The sequence below is a fragment of the Heptranchias perlo genome, chromosome 18, assembly GCF_035084215.1.
Source record: "Heptranchias perlo isolate sHepPer1 chromosome 18, sHepPer1.hap1, whole genome shotgun sequence".
Lineage (NCBI taxonomy): Eukaryota > Metazoa > Chordata > Chondrichthyes > Hexanchiformes > Hexanchidae > Heptranchias > Heptranchias perlo.
This window is the reverse complement of record NC_090342.1, coordinates 54,657,174-54,680,307: the sequence shown is the minus strand read 5'-3', so window position 1 is coordinate 54,680,307 and position 23,134 is coordinate 54,657,174. Positions and strand designations below refer to the sequence as shown.

The window sequence follows — 23,134 nt, the reverse complement described above, 5'->3', positions numbered from 1 at the left end:
ACTGGCACTCTTCCCCTCCCCCCTCAGTGAACACTGGCACTCTCCTCCTCCTCAACAGTGAACACTGGCACTCTCCTCCCCCTCAGTGAACTCTGGCACTCTCCTCCCCCTCAGTGAACACTGGCACTCTTCCCTTCCCCGCCTCAGTGAACACGAGCACTCTTCCCCTCCCCCTCAGTGAACACTGGCACTCTCCTCCCCCTCAGTGAACTCTGGCACTCTCCTCCTCCCCCTCAGTGAACACTGGCACTCTTCCTCCCCCTCAGTGAACGCTGGCACTCTCCTCCTCCTCCTCAGTGAACACTGGCACTCTCCTCCTCCTCCTCAGTGAACACTGGCACTCTCCTCCCCCTCAGTGAACTCTGGCACTCTCCTCCTCCTCCTCAGTGAACACTGGCACTCTCCTCCCCCTCAGTGAACTCTTGCACTCCTCTCTCCCCCTCAGTGAACACTGGCACTCTTCCTCCCCCTCAGTGAACGCTGGCACTCTCCTCCTCCTCCTCAGTGAACACTGGCACTCTCCTCCTCCTCCTCAGTGAACACTGGCACTCTCCTCCTCCTCCTCCTCCTCATGAACTCTGGCACTCTCCTCCCCCTCAGTGAACTCTGGCACTCTCCTCCCCCTCAGTGAACACTGGCACTCTTCCCTCCCCCTCAGTGAACACTGGCACTCTTACCCTCCCCCCTCAGTGAACACTGGCACTCTTCCCCTCCCCCTCAGTGAACACTGGCACTCTTCCCCTCCCCCCTCAGTGAACACTGGCACTCTCCTCCCCCTCATCAGTGAACACTGGCACTCTCCTCCTCCCCCTCAGTGAACACTGGCACTCTCCTCCCCCTCAGTGAACACTGGCACTCTCCTCCTCCCCCTCAGTGAACACTGGCACTCTCCTCCTCCCCCTCAGTGAACACTGGCACTCTCCTCCCCCTCCTCAGTGAACACTGGCACTCCCCTCCCCCTCAGTGAACACTGGCACTCTCCTCCTCCTCCTCAGTGAACACTGGCACTCTCCTCCCCCTCAGTGAACACTGGCACTCTTCCCCTCCCCCCTCAGTGAACTCTGGCACTCTCCTCCCCCTCAGTGAACACTGGCACTCTCCTCCCCCTCAGTGAACACTGGCACTCTTCCCCTCCCCCCTCAGTGAACACTGGCACTCTTCCCCTCCCCCTCAATGAACACTGGCACTCTCCTACTCCTCCTCAGTGAACTCTGGCACTCTCCTCCCCCTCAGTGAACTCTGGCACTCTCCTCCCCCTCAGTGAACACTGGCACTCTTCCCCTCCCCCCTCAGTGAACACTGGCACTCTTCCCCTCCCCCTCAGTGAACACTGGCACTCTTCCCCTCCCCCCTCAGTGAACTCTGGCACTCTCCTCCCCCTCAGTGAACACTGGCACTCTCCTCCCCCTCAGTGAACACTGGCACTCTTCCACCACCCTCTCACTTCAGTGAACACTGGCACTCTCCTCCTCCCCCTCAGTGAACACTGGCACTCTTCCCCCCCTCAGTGAACACTGGCACTCTTCCCCCCCTCAGTGAAAACTTGCACTCTTCCCCTCCCCCCTCAGTGAACACTGGCACTCTTCCCCTCCCCCCTCAGTGAACACTGGCACTCTTCCCCTCCCCCTCAGTGAACACTGGCACTCTTCCCCTCCCCCCTCAGTGAACTCTGGCACTCTCCTCCCCCTCAGTGAACACTGGCACTCTCCTACCCCTCAGTGAACACTGGCACTCTTCCACCACCCTCTCACTTCAGTGAACACTGGCACTCTCCTCCTCCCCCTCAGTGAACACTGGCACTCTTCCCCCCCTCAGTAAACACTGGCACTCTTCCCCCCCTCAGTGAAAACTTGCACTCTTCCCCTCCCCCTCAATGAACTCTGGCACTCTCCTCCCCCTCAGTGAACTCTGGCACTCTCCTCCCCCTCAGTGAAAACTGGCACTCTTCCCCTCCTCCCCCTCAGTGAAAACTGGCACTCTTCCCCTCCCCCTCAGTGAACACTGGCACTCTCCTCCTCCTCAACAGTGAACACTGGCACTCTCCTCCCCCTCAGTGAACTCTGGCACTCTCCTCCCCCTCAGTGAACACTGGCACTCTTCCCCTCCCCCCTCAGTGAACACTGGCACTCTCCTCCTCCTCAACAGTGAACACTGGCACTCTCCTCCCCCTCAGTGAACTCTGGCACTCTCCTCCCCCTCAGTGAACACTGGCACTCTTCCCTTCCCCGCCTCAGTGAACACGAGCACTCTTCCCCGCCCCCTCAGTGAACACTGGCACTCTCCTCCCCCTCAGTGAACTCTGGCACTCTCCTCCTCCTCCTCAGTGAACACTGGCACTCTCCTCCCCCTCAGTGAACTCTGGCACTCTTCCTCCCCCTCAGTGAACGCTGGCACTCTCCTCCTCCTCCTCAGTGAACACTGGCACTCTCCTCCTCCTCCTCAGTGAACACTGGCACTCTCCTCCTCCTCCTCCTCCTCCTCCTCATGAACTCTGGCACTCTCCTCCCCCTCAGTGAACACTGGCACTCTTCCTCCCCCTCAGTGAACGCTGGCACTCTCCTCCTCCTCCTCAGTGAACACTGGCACTCTCCTCCTCCTCCTCAGTGAACACTGGCACTCTCCTCCTTCTCCTCCTCCTCATGAACTCTGGCACTCTCCTCCCCCTCAGTGAACTCTGGCACTCTCCTCCCCCTCAGTGAACACTGGCACTTTTCCCTCCCCCTCAGTGAACACTGGCACTCTTACCCTCCCCCCTCAGTGAACACTGGCACTCTTCCCCTCCCCCTCAGTGAACACTGGCACTCTTCCCCTCCCCCCTCAGTGAACACTGGCACTCTCCTCCCCCTCATCAGTGAACACTGGCACTCTCCTCCTCCCCCTCAGTGAACACTGGCACTCTCCTCCCCCTCAGTGAACACTGGCACTCTCCTCCTCCCCCTCAGTGAACACTGGCACTCTCCTCCTCCCCCTCAGTGAACACTGGCACTCTCCTCCCCCTCCTCAGTGAACACTGGCACTCTCCTCCCCCTCAGTGAACACTGGCACTCTCCTCCCCCTCAGTGAACACTGGCACTCTTCCCCTCCCCCCTCAGTGAACTCTGGCACTCTCCTCCCCCTCAGTGAACACTGGCACTCTCCTCCCCCTCAGTGAACACTGGCACTCTTCCACCCCCCTCTCACTTCAGTGAACACTGGCACTCTCCTCCTCCCCCTCAGTGAACACTGGCACTCTTCCCCCCCTCAGTGAACACTGGCACTCTTCCCCCCCTCAGTGAACACTGGCACTCTTCCCCTCCCCCCTCAGTGAACACTGGCACTCTTCCCCTCCCCCTCAATGAACACTGGCACTCTCCCACTCCTCCTCAGTGAACTCTGGCACTCTCCTCCCCCTCAGTGAACTCTGGCACTCTCCTCCCCCTCAGTGAACACTGGCACTCTTCCCCTCCCCCCCTCAGTGAACACTGGCACTCTTCCCCTCCCCCTCAGTGAACACTGGCACTCTTCCCCTCCCCCCTCAGTGAACTCTGGCACTCTCCTCCCCCTCAGTGAACACTGGCACTCTCCTCCCCCTCAGTGAACACTGGCACTCTTCCACCACCCTCTCACTTCAGTGAACACTGGCACTCTCCTCCTCCCCCTCAGTGAACACTGGCACTCTTCCCCCCCTCAGTGAACACTGGCACTCTTCCCCCCCTCAGTGAAAACTTGCACTCTTCCCCTCCCCCCTCAGTGAACACTGGCACTCTTCCCCTCCCCCTCAATGAACTCTGGCACTCTCCTCCCCCTCAGTGAACTCTGGCACTCTCCTCCCCCTCAGTGAACTCTGGCACTCTCCTCCCCCTCAGTGAAAACTGGCACTCTTCCCCTCCTCCCCCTCAGTGAACACTGGCACTCTTCCCCTCCCCCCTCAGTGAACACTGGCACTCTCCTCCTCCTCAACAGTGAACACTGGCACTCTCCTCCCCCTCAGTGAACTCTGGCACTCTCCTCCCCCTCAGTGAACACTGGCACTCTTCCCCTCCCCCCTCAGTGAACACTGGCACTCTCCTCCTCCTCAACAGTGAACACTGGCACTCTCCTCCCCCTCAGTGAACTCTGGCACTCTCCTCCCCCTCAGTGAACACTGGCACTCTTCCCTTCCCCGCCTCAGTGAACACGAGCACTCTTCCCCTCCCCCTCAGTGAACACTGGCACTCTCCTCCCCCTCAGTGAACACTGGCACTCTTCCCCTCCCCCTCAGTGAACACTGGCACTCTTCCCCTCCCCCCTCAGTGAACACTGGCACTCTCCTCCCCCTCATCAGTGAACACTGGCACTCTCCTCCCCCTCAGTGAACTCTGGCACTCTCCTCCTCCTCCTCAGTGAACACTGGCACTCTCCTCCCCCTCAGTGAACTCTGGCACTCTCCTCCTCCCCCTCAGTGAACACTGGCACTCTTCCTCCCCCTCAGTGAACGCTGGCACTCTCCTCCTCCTCAGTGAACACTGGCACTCTCCTCCTCCTCCTCCTCCTCATGAACTCTGGCACTCTCCTCCCCCTCAGTGAACTCTGGCACTCTCCTCCCCCTCAGTGAACACTGGCACTCTTCCCTCCCCCTCAGTGAACACTGGCACTCTTCCCCTCCCCCCTCAGTGAACACTGGCACTCTTCCCCTCCCCCTCAGTGAACACTGGCACTCTTCCCCTCCCCCCTCAGTGAACACTGGCACTCTCCTCCCCCTCATCAGTGAACACTGGCACTCTCCTCCCCCTCAGTGAACTCTGGCGCTCTCCTCCCCCTCAGTGAACACTGGCGCTCTCCTCCCCCTCAGTGAACACTGGCACTCTTCCACTCCCCCTCAGTGAACACTGGCACTCTCCTCCCCCTCAGTGAACACTGGCACTCTCCTCCCCCTCAGTGAACACTGGCACTCTTCCCCTCCCCCTCAGTGAACTCTGGCACTCTCCTCCCCCTCAGTGAAAACTGGCACTCTCCCCCCCTCAGTGAACACTGGCACTCTTCCCCTCCCCCTCAGTGAACACTGGCACTCTTCCCCTCCCCCTCAGTGAACACTGGCACTCTCCTCCCCCTCATCAGTGAACACTGGCACTCTCCTCCCCCTCAGTGAACTCTGGCACTCTCCTCCCCCTCAGTGAACACTGGCACTCTTCCACCACCCTCTCACTTCAGTGAACACTGGCACTCTCCTCCTCCCCCTCAGTGAACACTGGCACTCTTCCCCCCCTCAGTGAACACTGGCACTCTTCCCCCCCTCAGTGAAAACTTGCACTCTTCCCCTCCCCCCTCAGTGAACACTGGCACTCTTCCCCTCCCCCTCAATGAACTCTGGCACTCTCCTCCCCCTCAGTGAACTCTGGCACTCTCCTCCCCCTCAGTGAACTCTGGCACTCTCCTCCCCCTCAGTGAAAACTGGCACTCTTCCCCTCCTCCCCCTCAGTGAACACTGGCACTCTTCCCCTCCCCCCTCAGTGAACACTGGCACTCTCCTCCTCCTCAACAGTGAACACTGGCACTCTCCTCCCCCTCAGTGAACTCTGGCACTCTCCTCCCCCTCAGTGAACACTGGCACTCTTCCCCTCCCCCCTCAGTGAACACTGGCACTCTCCTCCTCCTCAACAGTGAACACTGGCACTCTCCTCCCCCTCAGTGAACTCTGGCACTCTCCTCCCCCTCAGTGAACACTGGCACTCTTCCCTTCCCCGCCTCAGTGAACACGAGCACTCTTCCCCTCCCCCTCAGTGAACACTGGCACTCTCCTCCCCCTCAGTGAACACTGGCACTCTTCCCCTCCCCCTCAGTGAACACTGGCACTCTTCCCCTCCCCCCTCAGTGAACACTGGCACTCTCCTCCCCCTCATCAGTGAACACTGGCACTCTCCTCCCCCTCAGTGAACTCTGGCACTCTCCTCCTCCTCCTCAGTGAACACTGGCACTCTCCTCCCCCTCAGTGAACTCTGGCACTCTCCTCCTCCCCCTCAGTGAACACTGGCACTCTTCCTCCCCCTCAGTGAACGCTGGCACTCTCCTCCTCCTCAGTGAACACTGGCACTCTCCTCCTCCTCCTCCTCCTCATGAACTCTGGCACTCTCCTCCCCCTCAGTGAACTCTGGCACTCTCCTCCCCCTCAGTGAACACTGGCACTCTTCCCTCCCCCTCAGTGAACACTGGCACTCTTCCCCTCCCCCCTCAGTGAACACTGGCACTCTTCCCCTCCCCCTCAGTGAACACTGGCACTCTTCCCCTCCCCCCTCAGTGAACACTGGCACTCTCCTCCCCCTCATCAGTGAACACTGGCACTCTCCTCCCCCTCAGTGAACTCTGGCGCTCTCCTCCCCCTCAGTGAACACTGGCGCTCTCCTCCCCCTCAGTGAACACTGGCACTCTTCCACTCCCCCTCAGTGAACACTGGCACTCTCCTCCCCCTCAGTGAACACTGGCACTCTCCTCCCCCTCAGTGAACACTGGCACTCTTCCCCTCCCCCTCAGTGAACTCTGGCACTCTCCTCCCCCTCAGTGAAAACTGGCACTCTCCCCCCCTCAGTGAACACTGGCACTCTTCCCCTCCCCCTCAGTGAACACTGGCACTCTTCCCCTCCCCCTCAGTGAACACTGGCACTCTCCTCCCCCTCATCAGTGAACACTGGCACTCTCCTCCCCCTCAGTGAACTCTGGCACTCTCCTCCCCCTCAGTGAACACTGGCACTCTCCTCCCCCTCAGTGAACACTGGCACTCTTCCCCTCCCCCTCAGTGAACACTGGCACTCTCCTCCCCCTCATCAGTGAACACTGGCACTCTCCTCCCCCTCAGTGAACTCTGGCACTCTCCTCCCCCTCAGTGAACACTGGCACTCTCCTCCCCCTCAGTGAACACTGGCACTCTCCTCCTCCCCCTCAGTGAACACTGGCACTCTCCTCCCTCTCAGTGAACACTGGCACTCTCCTCCCCCTCCTCAGTGAACACTGGCACTCTCCTCCCCCTCAGTGAACACTGGCACTCTTCCCCTCCCCCTCAGTGAACACGGGCACTCTCCTCCTCCCCCTCAGTGAACACTGGCACTCTCCTCCCCCTCAGTGAACTCTGGCACTCTCCTCCCCCTCAGTGAACACTGGCGCTCTCCTCCCCCTCAGTGAACGCTGGCACTCTCCTCCTCCTCCTCAGTGAACACTGGCACTCTCCTCCTCCTCCTCATGAACTCTGGCACTCTCCTCCCCCTCAGTGAACTCTGGCACTCTCCTCCCCCTCAGTGAACACTGGCACTCTTCCCTCCCCCTCAGTGAACACTGGCACTCTTCCCCTCCCCCCCTCAGTGAACACTGGCACTCTTCCCCTCCCCCCTCAGTGAACACTGGCACTCTTCCCCTCCCCCCTCAGTGAACACTGGCACTCTCCTCCCCCTCATCAGTGAACACTGGCACTCTCCTCCCCCTCAGTGAACTCTGGCGCTCTCCTCCCCCTCAGTGAACACTGGCGCTCTCCTCCCCCTCAGTGAACACTGGCACTCTTCCACTCCCCCTCAGTGAACACTGGCACTCTCCTCCCCCTCAGTGAACACTGGCACTCTCCTCCCCCTCAGTGAACACTGGCACTCTTCCCCTCCCCCTCAGTGAACACTGGCACTCTCCTCCCCCTCAGTGAACACTGGCACTCTCCTCCCCCTCAGTGAACACTGGCACTCTTCCCCTCCCCCTCAGTGAACACTGGCACTCTCCTCCCCCTCATCAGTGAACACTGGCACTCTCCTCCCCCTCAGTGAACTCTGGCACTCTCCTCCCCCTCAGTGAACACTGGCACTCTCCTCCCCCTCAGTGAACACTGGCACTCTCCTCCTCCCCCTCAGTGAACACTGGCACTCTCCTCCCTCTCAGTGAACACTGGCACTCTCCTCCCCCTCCTCAGTGAACACTGGCACTCTCCTCCCCCTCAGTGAACACTGGCACTCTTCCCCTCCCCCTCAGTGAACACGGGCACTCTCCTCCTCCCCCTCAGTGAACACTGGCACTCTCCTCCCCCTCAGTGAACTCTGGCACTCTCCTCCCCCTCAGTGAACACTGGCACTCTTCCCTCCCCCTCAGTGAACACTGGCACTCTTCCCCCCCTCAGTGAACACTGGCACTCTTCCCCTCCCCCCTCAGTGAACACTGGCACTCTTCCACACCCCCTCTCACTTCAGTGAACACTGGCACTCTCCTCCTCCCCCTCAGTGAACACTGGCACTCTCCTCCACCTCAGTGAACACTGGCACTCTTCCCTCCCCCTCAGTGAACACTGGCACTCTTCCCTCCCCCTCAGTGAACTCTGGTACTCTCCTCCCCCTCAGTAAACACTGGCACTCTTCCCTCCCCCTCAGTGAACACTGGCACTCTCCTCCCCCTCAGTGAACACTGGCACTCTTCCCCTCCCCCTCAGTGAACACTGGCACTCTTCCCCTCCCCCCTCAGTGAACACTGGCACTCTCCTCCCCCTCATCAGTGAACACTGGCACTCTCCTCCCCCTCAGTGAACTCTGGCGCTCTCCTCCCCCTCAGTGAACACTGGCGCTCTCCTCCCCCTCAGTGAACACTGGCACTCTTCCACACCCCCTCTCACTTCAGTGAACACTGGCACTCTCCTCCTCCCCCTCAGTGAACACTGGCACTCTCCTCCACCTCAGTGAACACTGGCACTCTTCCCTCCCCCTCAGTGAACACTGGCACTCTTCCCTCCCCCTCAGTGAACTCTGGTACTCTCCTCCCCCTCAGTAAACACTGGCACTCTTCCCTCCCCCTCAGTGAACACTGGCACTCTCCTCCCCTCAGTGAACACTGGCACTCTCCCCCCCTCAGTGAACACTGGCACTCTTCCCCTCCCCCTCAGTGAACACTGGCACTCTTCCCCTCCCCCTCAGTGAACACTGGCACTCTCCTCCCCCTCATCAGTGAACACTGGCACTCTCCTCCCCCTCAGTGAACTCTGGCACTCTCCTCCCCCTCAGTGAACACTGGCACTCTCCTCCCCCTCAGTGAACACTGGCACTCTTTCCCTCCCCCTCAGTGAACACTGGCACTCTCCTCCCCCTCATCAGTGAACACTGGCACTCTCCTCCCCCTCATCAGTGAACACTGGCACTCTCCTCCCCCTCAGTGAACTCTGGCGCTCTCCTCCCCCTCAGTGAACACTGGCGCTCTCCTCCCCCTCAGTGAACACTGGCACTCTTCCACTCCCCCTCAGTGAACACTGGCACTCTCCTCCCCCTCAGTGAACACTGGCACTCTCCTCCCCCTCAGTGAACACTGGCACTCTTCCCCTCCCCCTCAGTGAACTCTGGCACTCTCCTCCCCCTCAGTGAAAACTGGCACTCTCCCCCCCTCAGTGAACACTGGCACTCTTCCCCTCCCCCTCAGTGAACACTGGCACTCTTCCCCTCCCCCTCAGTGAACACTGGCACTCTCCTCCCCCTCATCAGTGAACACTGGCACTCTCCTCCCCCTCAGTGAACTCTGGCACTCTCCTCCCCCTCAGTGAACACTGGCACTCTCCTCCCCCTCAGTGAACACTGGCACTCTTTCCCTCCCCCTCAGTGAACACTGGCACTCTCCTCCCCCTCATCAGTGAACAGTGGCACTCTCCTCCCCCTCAGTGAACTCTGGCACTCTCCTCCCCCTCAGTGAACACTGGCACTCTCCTCCCCCTCAGTGAACACTGGCACTCTCCTCCTCCCCCTCAGTGAACACTGGCACTCTCCTCCCTCTCAGTGAACACTGGCACTCTCCTCCCCCTCCTCAGTGAACACTGGCACTCTCCTCCCCCTCAGTGAACACTGGCACTCTTCCCCTAACCCTCAGTGAACACGGGCACTCTCCTCCTCCCCCTCAGTGAACACTGGCACTCTCCTCCCCCTCAGTGAACTCTGGCACTCTCCTCCCCCTCAGTGAACACTGGCACTCTTCCCTCCCCCTCAGTGAACACTGGCACTCTTCCCCCCCTCAGTGAACACTGGCACTCTTCCCCTCCCCCCTCAGTGAACACTGGCACTCTTCCACACCCCCTCTCACTTCAGTGAACACTGGCACTCTCCTCCTCCCCCTCAGTGAACACTGGCACTCTCCTCCACCTCAGTGAACACTGGCACTCTTCCCTCCCCCTCAGTGAACACTGGCACTCTTCCCTCCCCCTCAGTGAACTCTGGTACTCTCCTCCCCCTCAGTAAACACTGGCACTCTTCCCTCCCCCTCAGTGAACACTGGCACTCTCCTCCCCCTCAGTGAACACTGGCACTCTTCCCTCCCCCTCAGTGAACACTGGCACTCTTCCCTCCCCCTCAGTGAACTCTGGTACTCTCCTCCCCCTCAGTAAACACTGGCACTCTTCCCTCCCCCTCAGTGAACACTGGCACTCTCCTCCCCCTCAGTGAACACTGGCACTCTTCCACTCCCCCTCAGTGAACACTGGCACTCTTCCCCTCCCCCTCAATGAACACTGGCACTCTCCTCCCCCTCAGTGAACTCTGACACTCTCCTCCCCCTCAGTGAACACTAGCACTCTCCTTCCCCTCAGTGAACACTGGCACTCTTCCCCTCCCCCCTCAGTGAACACTGGCACTCTTCCACTCCCCCTCAGTGAACACTGGCACTCTTCCCCTCCCCCTCAATGAACACTGGCACTCTCCTCCCCCTCAGTGAACACTGGCACTCTCCTCCCCCTCAGTGAACTCTGACACTCTCCTCCCCCTCAGTGAACACTGGCACTCTTCCCCTCCCCCTCAGTGAACACTGGCACTCTTCCCCTCCCCCCACAGTGAACACGGGCACTCTCCTCCCCCTCAGTGAACACTGGCACTCTTCCCTACCCCTCAGTGAACACTGGCACTCTCCTCCCCCTCAGTGAACACAGGCACTCTTCCCCTCCCCCCTCAGTGAACACTAGCACTCTCCTTCCCCTCAGTGAACACTGGCACTCTTCCCCTCCCCCTCAGTGAACACTGGCACTCTTCCCCTCCCCCCACAGTGAACACGGGCACTCTCCTCCCCCTCAGTGAACACTGCCACTCTTCCCTACCCCTCAGTGAACACTGGCACTCTCCTCCCCCTCAGTGAACACTGGCACTCTTCCCCTGACCCCTCAGTGAACACTGGCACTCTTCCACTCCCCCTCAGTGAACACTGGCACTCTCCTCCCCCTCAGTGAACATTGGCACTCTCCTCCACCTCAGTGAACACTGGCACTCTCCTCCCACTCAGTGAACACTGGCACTCTTCCCTCCCCCTCAGTGAACACTGGCACTCTTCCCTCCCCCTCAGTGAACTCTGGTACTCTCCTCCCCCTCAGTAAACACTGGCACTCTTCCCTCCCCCTCAGTGAACACTGGCACTCTCCTCCCCCTCAGTGAACACTGGCACTCTTCCCCTCCCCCTCAGTGAACACTGGCACTCTTCCACTCCCCCTCAGTGAACACTGGCACTCTTCCCCTCCCCCTCAATGAACACTGGCACTCTCCTCCCCCTCAGTGAACTCTGACACTCTCCTCCCCCTCAGTGAACACTAGCACTCTCCTTCCCCTCAGTGAACACTGGCACTCTTCCCCTCCCCCCTCAGTGAACACTGGCACTCTTCCACTCCCCCTCAGTGAACACTGGCACTCTTCCCCTCCCCCTCAATGAACACTGGCACTCTCCTCCCCCTCAGTGAACACTGGCACTCTCCTCCCCCTCAGTGAACTCTGACACTCTCCTCCCCCTCAGTGAACACTGGCACTCTTCCCCTCCCCCTCAGTGAACACTGGCACTCTTCCCCTCCCCCCACAGTGAACACGGGCACTCTCCTCCCCCTCAGTGAACACTGGCACTCTTCCCTACCCCTCAGTGAACACTGGCACTCTCCTCCCCCTCAGTGAACACAGGCACTCTTCCCCTCCCCCCTCAGTGAACACTAGCACTCTCCTTCCCCTCAGTGAACACTGGCACTCTTCCCCTCCCCCTCAGTGAACACTGGCACTCTTCCCCTCCCCCCACAGTGAACACGGGCACTCTCCTCCCCCTCAGTGAACACTGCCACTCTTCCCTACCCCTCAGTGAACACTGGCACTCTCCTCCCCCTCAGTGAACACTGGCACTCTTCCCCTGACCCCTCAGTGAACACTGGCACTCTTCCACTCCCCCTCAGTGAACACTGGCACTCTCCTCCCCCTCAGTGAACATTGGCACTCTCCTCCACCTCAGTGAACACTGGCACTCTCCTCCCACTCAGTGAACACTGGCACTCTTCCCCTCCCCCCTCAGTGAACACTGGCACTCTTCCACTCCCCCTCAGTGAACACTGGCACTCTCCTCCACCTCAGTGAACACTGGCACACTCCTCCTCCCCCTCAGTGAACACTGGCACTCTCCTCCCCCCTCAGTGAACACTGACACTATTCCCCTCCCCCTCAATGGACACTGGCACTCGCCTCCTCCTCCTCAGTGAACACTGGCACTCTCCTCCCCCTCAGTGAACTCTGGCACTCTCCTCCCCCTCAGTGAACACTGGCACTCTTCCCCTCCCCCTCAGTGAACACTGGCACTCTCCTCCCCCTCAGTGAACACTGGCACTCTTCCCCTCCCCCTCAGTGAACACTGGCACTCTTCCACTCCCCCTCAGTGAACACTGGCACTCTTCCCCTCCCCCTCAATGAACACTGGCACTCTCCTCCCCCTCCTCAGTGAACACTGGCACTCTCCTCCCCCTCAGTGAACACGAGCACTCTCCTTCCCCTCAGTGAACACTGGCACTCTTCCCCTCCCCCCTCAGTGAACACTGGCACTCTTCCACTCCCCCTCAGTGAACACTGGCACTCTTCCCCTCCCCCTCAATGAACACTGGCACTCTCCTCCCCCTCCTCAGTGAACACTGGCACTCTCCTCCCCCTCAGTGAACTCTGACACTCTCCTCCCCCTCAGTGAACACTAGCACTCTCCTCCCCCTCAGTGAACACTGGCACTCTTCCCCTCCCCCTCAGTGAACACTGGCACTCTTCCCCTCCCCCCACAGTGAACACGGGCACTCTCCTCCCCCTCAGTGAACACTGGCACTCTTCCCTACCCCTCAGTGAACACTGGCACTCTCCTCCCCCTCAGTGAACACTGGCACTCTTCCCCTGCCCCCTCAGTGAACACTGGCACTCTTCCACTCCCCCTCAGTGAACACTGGCACTCTCCTCCCCCTCAGTGAACACTGGCACTCTCCTCCCCCTCAGTGAACATTGGCACTCTCCTCCACCTCAGTGAACACTGGCACTCTCCTCCCCCTCAGTGAACACTGGCACTCTTCCCCTCCCCCCTCAGTGAACACTGGCACTCTTCCACTCCCCCTCAGTGAACACTGGCACTCTCCTCCCCCTCAGTGAACTCTGGCACTCTCCTCCCCCTCAGTGAACATTGGCACTCTCCTCCACCTCAGTGAACACTGGCACACTCCTCCTCCCCCTCAGTGAACACTGGCACTCTCCTCCCCCTCAGTGAACACTAGCACTCTTCCCCTCCCCCTCAGTGAACACTGGCACTCTTCCCCTCCCCCTCAGTGAACACTGACACTATTCCCCTCCCCCTCAATGGACACTGGCACTCGCCTCCTCCTCCTCAGTGAACACTGGCACTCGCCTCCTCCTCCTCAGTGAACACTGGCACTCTCCTCCCCCTCAGTGAACTCTGGCACTCTCCTCCCCCTCAGTGAACACTGGCACTCTTCCCCTCCCCCTCAGTGAACACTGGCACTCTTCCCCTCCCCCTCAGTGAACTCTGGCACTCTCCTCCCCCTCAGTGAACACAGGCACTCTCCTCCCCCTCAGTGAACACTGGCACTCTTCCTCCCCCTCAATGAACTCTGGCACTCTTCCACCCCCCTCAGTGAACACTGGCACTCTCCTTGCCCTCAGTGAACTCTGGCACTCTTCCTCCCCCTCAGTGAACTCTGGCACTCTTCCACCCCCCTCAGTGAACACTGGCACTCTCCTTGCCCTCAGTGAACACTGGCACTCTCCTCCTCCCCCTCAGTGAACACTGGCACTCTCCTCCCCCTCAGTGAACACTGGCACTCTTCCCCTCCCCCTCAGTGAACACCGGCACTCTTCCCCTCCCCCTCAGTGAACACTGGCACTCTTCCCCTCCCCCTCAATGAACACTGGCACTCTCCTCCTTCTCCTCAGTGAACACTGGCACTCCTCCCCTCCCCCCTCAGTGAACACTGGCACTCTCCTCCCCCTCAGTGAATACTGGCACTCTTCCACCCTCTCTCACTTCAGTGAACACTGGCACTCTCATCCTCCCCTTCAGTGAACACTGGCACTCTCCTCCCCCTCAGTGGACACTGGCACTTTTCCACTCCCCCTCAGTGAACACTGGCACTCTTCCCCTCCCCCCTCAGTGAACACTGGCACTCTCCACCCCCTCAGTGAACACTGGCACTCTTCCTCCCCCTCAGTGAACACTGGCACTCTCCCCTCCCCCTCAGAGAACACTGGCACTCTTCCCCTCCCCCCCACAGTGAACACTGGCACTCTTCCACTCCCCCTCAGTGAACTCTGGCACTCTTCCCCTCCCCCTCAGTGAACACTGGCACTCTCCTCCCCCTCAGTTAACACTGGCACTCCCCTACCCCCTCAGTGAACACTGGCACTCTTCCCCTCCCCCTCAGTGAACACTGGCACTCTTCCCCTCCCCCCTCAGTGAACACTGGCACTCTCCTCCCCCTCATCAGTGAACACTGGCACTCTCCTCCCCCTCAGTGAACTCTGGCACTCTCCTCCTCCTCCTCAGTGAACACTGGCACTCTCCTCCCCCTCAGTGAACTCTGGCACTCTCCTCCTCCCCCTCAGTGAACACTGGCACTCTCCTCCTCCCCCTCAGTGAACGCTGGCACTCTCCTCCTCCTCCTCAGTGAACACTGGCACTCTCCTCCTCCTCCTCAGTGAACACTGGCACTCTCCTCCTCCTCCTCCTCCTCATGAACTCTGGCACTCTCCTCCCCCTCAGTGAACTCTGGCACTCTCCTCCCCCTCAGTGAACACTGGCACTCTTCCCTCCCCCTCAGTGAACACTGGCACTCTTCCCCTCCCCCCTCAGTGAACACTGGCACTCTTCCCCTCCCCCTCAGTGAACACTGGCACTCTTCCCCTCCCCCCTCAGTGAACACTGGCACTCTCCTCCCCCTCATCAGTGAACACTGGCACTCTCCTCCCCCTCAGTGAACTCTGGCGCTCTCCTCCCCCTCAGTGAACACTGGCGCTCTCCTCCCCCTCAGTGAACACTGGCACTCTTCCACTCCCCCTCAGTGAACACTGGCACTCTCCTCCCCCTCAGTGAACACTGGCACTCTCCTCCCCCTCAGTGAACACTGGCACTCTTCCCCTCCCCCCTCAGTGAACTCTGGCACTCTCCTCCCCCTCAGTGAAAACTGGCACTCTCCCCCCCTCAGTGAACACTGGCACTCTCCTCCCCCTCAGTGAAAACTGGCACTCTTCCCCTCCCCCTCAGTGAACACTGGCACTCTTCCCCTCCCCCTCAGTGAACACTGGCACTCTCCTCCCCCTCATCAGTGAACACTGGCACTCTCCCCCCCTCAGTGAACACTGGCACTCTTCCCCTCCCCCTCAGTGAACACTGGCACTCTTCCCCTCCCCCTCAGTGAACACTGGCACTCTCCTCCCCCTCATCAGTGAACACTGGCACTATCCTCCCCCTCAGTGAACTCTGGCACTCTCCTCCCCCTCAGTGAACACTGGCACTCTGTCACCCCCCTCTCACTTCAATGAACACTGGCACTCTCCTCCTCCCCCTCAGTGAACACTGGCACTCTCCTCCTCCCCCTCAGTGAACACTGGCACTCTCCTCCCCCTCCTCAGTGAACACTGGCACTCTCCTCCCCCTCAGTGAACACTGGCACTCTTCCCCTCCCCCTCAGTGAACACTGGCACTCTTCCCCTCCCCCTCAGTGAACACGGGCACTCTCCTCCTCCCCCTCAGTGAACACTGGCACTCTCCTCCCCCTCAGTGAACTCTGGCACTCTCCTCCCCCTCAGTGAACACTGGCACTCTTCCCTCCCCCTCAGTGAACACTGGCACTCTTCCCCCCCTCAGTGAACACTGGCACTCTTCCCCTCCCCCCTCAGTGAACACTGGCACTCTTCCCTCCTCCTCAGTGAACACTGGCACTCTTCCCCCCCTCAGTGAACACTGGCACTCTTCCCCTCCCCCCTCAGTGAACACTGGCACTCTTCCACACCCCCTCTCACTTCAGTGAACACTGGCACTCTCCTCCTCCCCCTCAGTGAACACTGGCACTCTCCTCCACCTCAGTGAACACTGGCACTCTTCCCTCCCCCTCAGTGAACACTGGCACTCTTCCCTCCCCCTCAGTGAACTCTGGTACTCTCCTCCCCCTCAGTAAACACTGGCACTCTTCCCTCCCCCTCAGTGAACACTGGCACTCTCCTCCCCCTCAGTGAACACTGGCACTCTTCCCCTCCCCCTCAGTGAACACTGGCACTCTTCCACTCCCCCTCAGTGAACACGGGCACTCTTCCCCTCCCCCTCAATGAACACTGGCACTCTCCTCCCCCTCCTCAGTGAACACTGGCACTCTCCTCCCCCTCAGTGAACTCTGACACTCTCCTCCCCCTCAGTGAACACTAGCACTCTCCTCCCCCTCAGTGAACACTGGCACTCTTCCCCTCCCCCCTCAGTGAACACTGGCACTCTTCCACTCCCCCTCAGTGAACACTGGCACTCTTCCCCTCCCCCTCAATGAACACTGGCACTCTCCTCCCCCTCCTCAGTGAACACTGGCACTCTCCTCCCCCTCAGTGAACTCTGACACTCTCCTCCCCCTCAGTGAACACTAGCACTCTCCTCCCCCTCAGTGAACACTGGCACTCTTCCCCTCCCCCTCAGTGAACACTGGCACTCTTCCCCTCCCCCCACAGTGAACACGGGCACTCTCCTCCCCCTCAGTGAACACTGGCACTCTTCCCTACCCCTCAGTGAACACTGGCACTCTCCTCCCCCTCAGTGAACACTGGCACTCTTCCCCCGGCCCCTCAGTGAACACTGGCACTCTTCCACTCCCCCTCAGTGAACACTGGCACTCTCCTCCCCCTCAGTGAACACTGGCACTCTCCTCCCCCTCAGTGAACATTGGCACTCTCCTCCACCTCAGTGAACACTGGCACTCTCCTCCCCCTCAGTGAACACTGGCACTCTTCCCCTCCCCCCTCAGTGAACACTGGCACTCTTCCACTCCCCCTCAGTGAACACTGGCACTCTCCTCCCCCTCAGTGAACTCTGGCACTCTCCTCCCCCTCAGTGAACATTGGCACTCTCCTCCACCTCAGTGAACACTGGCACACTCCTCCTCCCCCTCAGTGAACACTGGCACTCTCCTCCCCCTCAGTGAACACTAGCACTCTTCCCCTCCCCCTCAGTGAACACTGGCACTCTTCCCCTCCCCCTCAGTGAACACTGGCACTATTCCCCTCCCCCTCAATGGACACTGGCACTCGCCTCCTCCTCTTCAGTGAACACTGGCACTCTCCTCCCCCTCAGTGAACTCTGGCACTCTCCTCCCCCTCAGTGAACACTGGCACTCTTCCCCTCCCCCTCAGTGAACACTGGCACTCTTCCCCTCCCCCCTCAGTGAACTCTGGCACTCTCCTCCCCCTCAGTGAACACAGGCACTCTCCTCCCCCTCAGTGAACTCTGGCACTCTTCCTCCCCCTCAGTGAACTCTGGCACTCTTCCATCCCCCTCAGTGAACACTGGCACTCTCCTTGCCCTCAGTGAACACTGGCACTCTCCTCCTCCCCCTCAGTGAACACTGGCACTCTCCTCCCCCTCAGTGAACACTGGCACTCTTCCCCTCCCCCTCAGTGAACACCGGCACTCTTCCCCTCCCCCTCAGTGAACACTGGCACTCTTCCCCTCCCCCTCAATGAACACTGGCACTCTCCTCCTTCTCCTCAGTGAACACTGGCACTCCTCCCTCCCCCCTCAGTGAACACTGGCACTCTCCTCCCCCTCAGTGAACACTGGCACTCTTCCACCCCCTCTCACTTCAGTGAACACTGGCACTCTCATCCTCCCCTTCAGTGAACACTGGCACTCTCCTCCCCCTCAGTGAACACTGGCACTTTTCCACTCCCCCTCAGTGAACACTGGCACTCTTCCCCTCCCCCCTCAGTGAACACTGGCACTCTCCACCCCCTCAGTGAACACTGGCACTCTTCCTCCCCCTCAGTGAACACTGGCTCTCTTCCCTCCCCCTCAGTGAACACTGGCACTCTCCCCTCCCCCTCAGAGAACACTGGCACTCTTCCACTCCCCCTCAGTGAACTCTGGCACTCTTCCCCTCCCCCTCAGTGAACACTGGCACTCTCCTCCCCCTCAGTTAACACTGGCACTCCCCTACCCCCTCAGTGAACACTGGCACTCTTCCCCTCCCCCTCAGTGAACACTGGCACTCTTCCCCTCCCCCCTCAGTGAACTCTGGCACTCTTTCACCCCCTCTCACTTCAGTGAACACTGGCACTCTCATCCTCCCCCCTCAGTGAACACTGGCACTCTCCTCCCCCTCAGTGAACTCTGGCACTCTCCTCCCCCTCAGTGAACACTGGCACTCTTCCCCTCTCCACCTCAGTGAACACTGGCACTCTTCCACTCCCCCTCAGTGAACACTGGCACTCTTCCACTCCCCCTCAGTGAACACTGGCACTCTCCTCCTCCTCAGTGAACTCTGGCACTCTTCTCCCCCTCAGTGAACTCTGGCACTCTTCTCCCCCTCAGTGAACTCTGGCACTCTCCTCCTCCTCAGTGACTCTGGCACTCTTCCCCTCCCCACCTCAGTGAACACTGGCACTCTTCCACTCCCCCTCAGTGAACACTGGCACTCTCCTCCCCCTCAGTGAACTCTGGCACTCTCCTCCCCCTCAGTGAACTCTGGCACTCTCCTCCCCCTCAGTGAACACTGGCACTCTCCTCCTCCTCAGTGAACACTGGCACTCTCCTCCTCCTCAGTGAACACTGGCACTCTTCCCCTCCCCCCTCAGTGAACACTGGCACTCTCCTCCCCCTCAGTGAACACTGGCACTCTCCTCCCCCTCAGTGAACTCTGGCACTCTCCTCCCCCTCAGTGAACTCTGGCACTTTTCCCCTCCCCCCTCAGTGAACTCTTCCTCCCCCTCAGTGAACACTGGCACTCTTCCCCTCCCCCCTCAGTGAACTCTGGCACTCTCCTCCCCCTCAGTGAACACTGGCACTCTTCCCCTCCCCCCTCAGTGAACTCTGGCACTCTCCTCCCCCTCAGTGAACACTGGCACTCTTCCCCTCCCCTCTCAGTGAACTCTGGCACTCTCCTCCCCCTCAGTGAACACTGGCACTCTTCCTCCTCCTCAGTGAACACTGGCACTCTTCCCCTCCCCCCTCAGTGAACTCTGGCACTCTCCTCCCCCTCAGTGAACACTGGCACTCTCCTCCCCCTCAGTGAACACTGGCACTCTCCTCCCCCTCAGTGAACACTGGCACTCTTCCCCTCCCCCCTCAGTGAACTCTGGCACTCTCCTCCCCCTCAGTGAACACTGGCACTCTTCCTCCTCCTCAGTGAACACTGGCACTCTTCCCCTCCCCCCCTCAGTGAACACTGGCACTCTCCTCCCCCTCAGTGAACACTGGCACTCTCCTCCCCCTCAGTGAACTCTGGCACTCTCCTCCCCCTCAGTGAACACTGGCACTCTCCTCCCCCTCAGTGAACACTGGCACTCTCCTCCCCCTCAGTGAACACTGGCACTCTTCCCCTCTCCCCCTCAGTGAACACGGGCACTCTCCTCCCCCTCAGTTATTACTGGCACTTCTCCCTTTTCCAAGCCCAAAGTACCAATCCCAGCTTTTGTCCTTTTCTCTTTTTGCCTTCACTTTCACCTCTGCCCTCTGCCCTCTGCCCTCTGCCCTCCCCTCAGTCCCGATCCTATCCAAGTGCGACTGTTACTTGAAGCGAATCCTGCCACAGCAGACTATAAGGCAGAGGCCGGGAGCACTACAAATGCCGACAGGACTTAGGTAGGACCACTGTTGAGAGGAGAAGGACCCGGTCTGGGCTGAGCTATGTTTGCAAACAATGAGAAACATACAGCTGTTCAAAACACCGAGAGTTGGCATGTATGACCGTTTATCCAGGACACAGACCTAAGACTCGATTACCACCCTCTACACAGCCATGAGGAAGACATCACAACCCCTCATGGTGGAAGCAAAGGAAGACAAATTATTAAAAGTTCACCAGTACAGTCATAAGAACATAAGAACATAAGAAATAGGAGCAGGAGTAGGCCAATCGGCCCCTCGAGCCTGCTCCGCCATTCAATAAGATCATGGCTGATCTGGTCCTAACCTCAAATCTAAAATCATGTCCAATTTCCTGCCCGCTCCCCGTAACCCCGAATTCCCTTTACTTCTAGGAAACTGTCTATTTCTGTTTTAAATTTATTTAATGATGTAGCTTCCACAGCTTCCTGTGGCAGCAAATTCCACAGACCTACTACCCTCAGTGAAGAAGTTTCTCCTCATCTCAGTTTTGAAAGAGCAGCCCCTTATTCTAAGATTATGCCCCCTCGTTCTAGTTTCACCCATCCTTGGGAACATCCTTTCCGCATCCACCCGATCAAGCCCCTTCACAATCTTATATGTTTCAATAAGATCGCCTCTCATTCTTCTAAACTCCAATGAGTAGAGTCCCAATCTACTCAACCTCTCCTCATATGTCCACCCCCTCATCCCCGGGATTAACCGAGTGAACCTTCTTTGTACTGCCTCGAGAGCAAGTATGTCTTTTCTTAAGTATGGACACCAAAACTGTATGCAGTATTCCAGGTGCGGTCTCACTAATACCTTATATAACTGCAGCAATACCTCCCTGTTTTTATATTCTATCCCCCTAGCAATAAAAGCCAACATTCCGTTGGCCTTCTTGATCACCTGCTGCACCTGCATACTAACTTTTTGATTTTCTTGCACTAGGACCCCCAGATCCCTTTGTACTGCAGTACTTTCCAGTTTCTCGCCATTGAGATAATAACTTGCTCTCCGATTTTTCCTGCCAAAGTGCATAACCTCACATTTTCCAACATTGTATTGCATCTGCCAAATCTCCGTCCACTCACCCAGCCTGTCTATATCCCCTTGTCGGTTTTTTAGACAAGTAACTCCTCAAGCAGCCAAAATGAGTCTGTCTCTGAGTCCGCCTTACCTGGTAGTGAACCCTATGTCCATCTGGTGTTAACGGGTACAGGTCCTGGGGAAAATAACAGAAAAATCACTGCCGGTAAAACAACATCCCAACATTGCTCAAAGACTTCACCAAATACATTCCTGGAAGTGACCAGTCTCTGTATTCATTTAAGATTTCAAAATTCCGATAAAGATTGAAGGATTTCGGTTGAAGGCGACCTGCAATAATAACGAGTCGCCACTCTCAACAAATCATCGGTAACCCTGCGTTAGAAATTTTGTGTCCCGCCCCTTGAGCCTGGTGTGCTAGGTCATACAGGCAAGGCAGTTCCGGGTTCAGTTTATGGTCTACGGTGAGTTAACATTAAGGTGCAACAAGCTCGACTCTTTTTCAGAGATCAACCTACAATTTTTTCGTCATGTTCCTCACCATAGGAGCAGGAGGAGGCCATTCAGCCTCTTGAGCCTGCTCCGCCATTGATATTAGATTGTGGCTGATCTGTATCTTAACTCCATCTACCCGCCTTGGTTCCGTAACTCTTAATGCCCTCACCTAACAAAAATCTATCAATCCCAGTTTGGAAATTTTTAATTGACCCCCAGCCTCAACAGCTTTTTGAGGGGAGAGAGTCCCAGATTTCCACTACCCTTTGTGTGAAGAAGTGCTTCCTGACATCACCCCCAAATGTCCTTGCTCTAATTTTAAGGTTATGCCCCATTGTTCTGGACTCTCCCACCAGAGGAAATAGTTTCTCTCTATCTACCCTATCAAACCCTTTAATCATCTTAAACACCTCACCAGTCACAGCTGGAAGGAAATATGTACAATGTTCTCGTCCACTGTGATGTTACTGCAGATTTGTACCTTACCTCCTGTAGTCGGTCGATGTACATGCGACATGTCTCTAGGTCACAGTCTCCATGGATGACAATGATTCCCAATGGAATGGCTGGAGGATAAAAGTAACAACTGTCAAGAGTTGATCCATATTTTTCGACTATTATTCAACCCTCATTTACTTTTCAAAATCTGAGAGTTTTTAAAATAATTGTACACAGGTATGGCAGTGTAGTGGTTATGTTACTGGAGTAGTAATCCAGAGAGTTCAAATCCCACCATAGCAGGTTGAAATTTTGGAAATAAAAATTCTGCATCAGTAAAAGTGACCGTGAAGTTGTTGGATTGTCGTAAAAACTCAACCAGTTCATTAAGTCTTTTAGGAAAGGAAACCTGCCGTCCTTGCCCGGTCTGACCTATATGTGACCCCAGTCCCACACCAACGTAAGGGACTCTTAACTGCCCTCCGAAGTGGCCGAACAAGACACTTAGTCAGGGCAACTAGAGGTGGGCCCACATCCTGATAATGAATAAACTATACCCTGGATCACTTGCCTTTTGGGGCAGGGTTTGCCATTCTTTGATGGGAGGGTACATGGCACTCTGGCAGAAGCAGACTGTGTGGAGTAGTGCCAGGTTACACAGACAATCAGCGGATGACCTCCCCTTGGCTGGCTTGGTGCTGGGCCTAACATTCACAGCCCGCTAGGCTATGGGATTTGATTTGCCAACAGCAGTAAGTTGTCACCCAATCATTATTGTTAATCACGGTGGAAACAAGGCCCTTGTTTTTGATTTGGTAACCAGGACAAGGTATCCAGGAAGCCAGCGGTTGAGAGGAAGTAGTGACTGGAGACAGGCTGAAAGGAGATATCTCAGCATTCAGGAACCACTGGAGGTCAGCAATGTTTTAATGGCATGCAATATTGCATCATTTATGGTAAAAAAAAATTTTCACAAAGATCAGTACAGATGGAAGAGGCCATTTGGCCCATCTAGCTCATCCTACTGTAATCCCCCATCACAATATCTAACTGACTGTTGATGCTTGTGTAAAGGCTGGGAAGAATTCAT

At 57.8% G+C, this 23,134-nt stretch overlaps 1 protein-coding gene across 1 annotated transcript in view; it reads right to left on the bottom strand.

The window, feature by feature from the left end:
- dgki (diacylglycerol kinase, iota) overlaps positions 1–23,134 on the bottom strand; it is a 338,338-nt gene that overhangs the window by 208,821 nt on the left and 106,383 nt on the right. Inside the window, exons 21-22 of the mRNA XM_068000112.1 lie at positions 22,093–22,172; positions 21,242–21,286 (exon numbers count right to left, since the gene is read on the bottom strand). Coding sequence (XP_067856213.1) covers positions 21,242–21,286; positions 22,093–22,172 — 125 coding nt within the window. The remainder of the gene's footprint in view (positions 1–21,241; positions 21,287–22,092; positions 22,173–23,134) is intronic.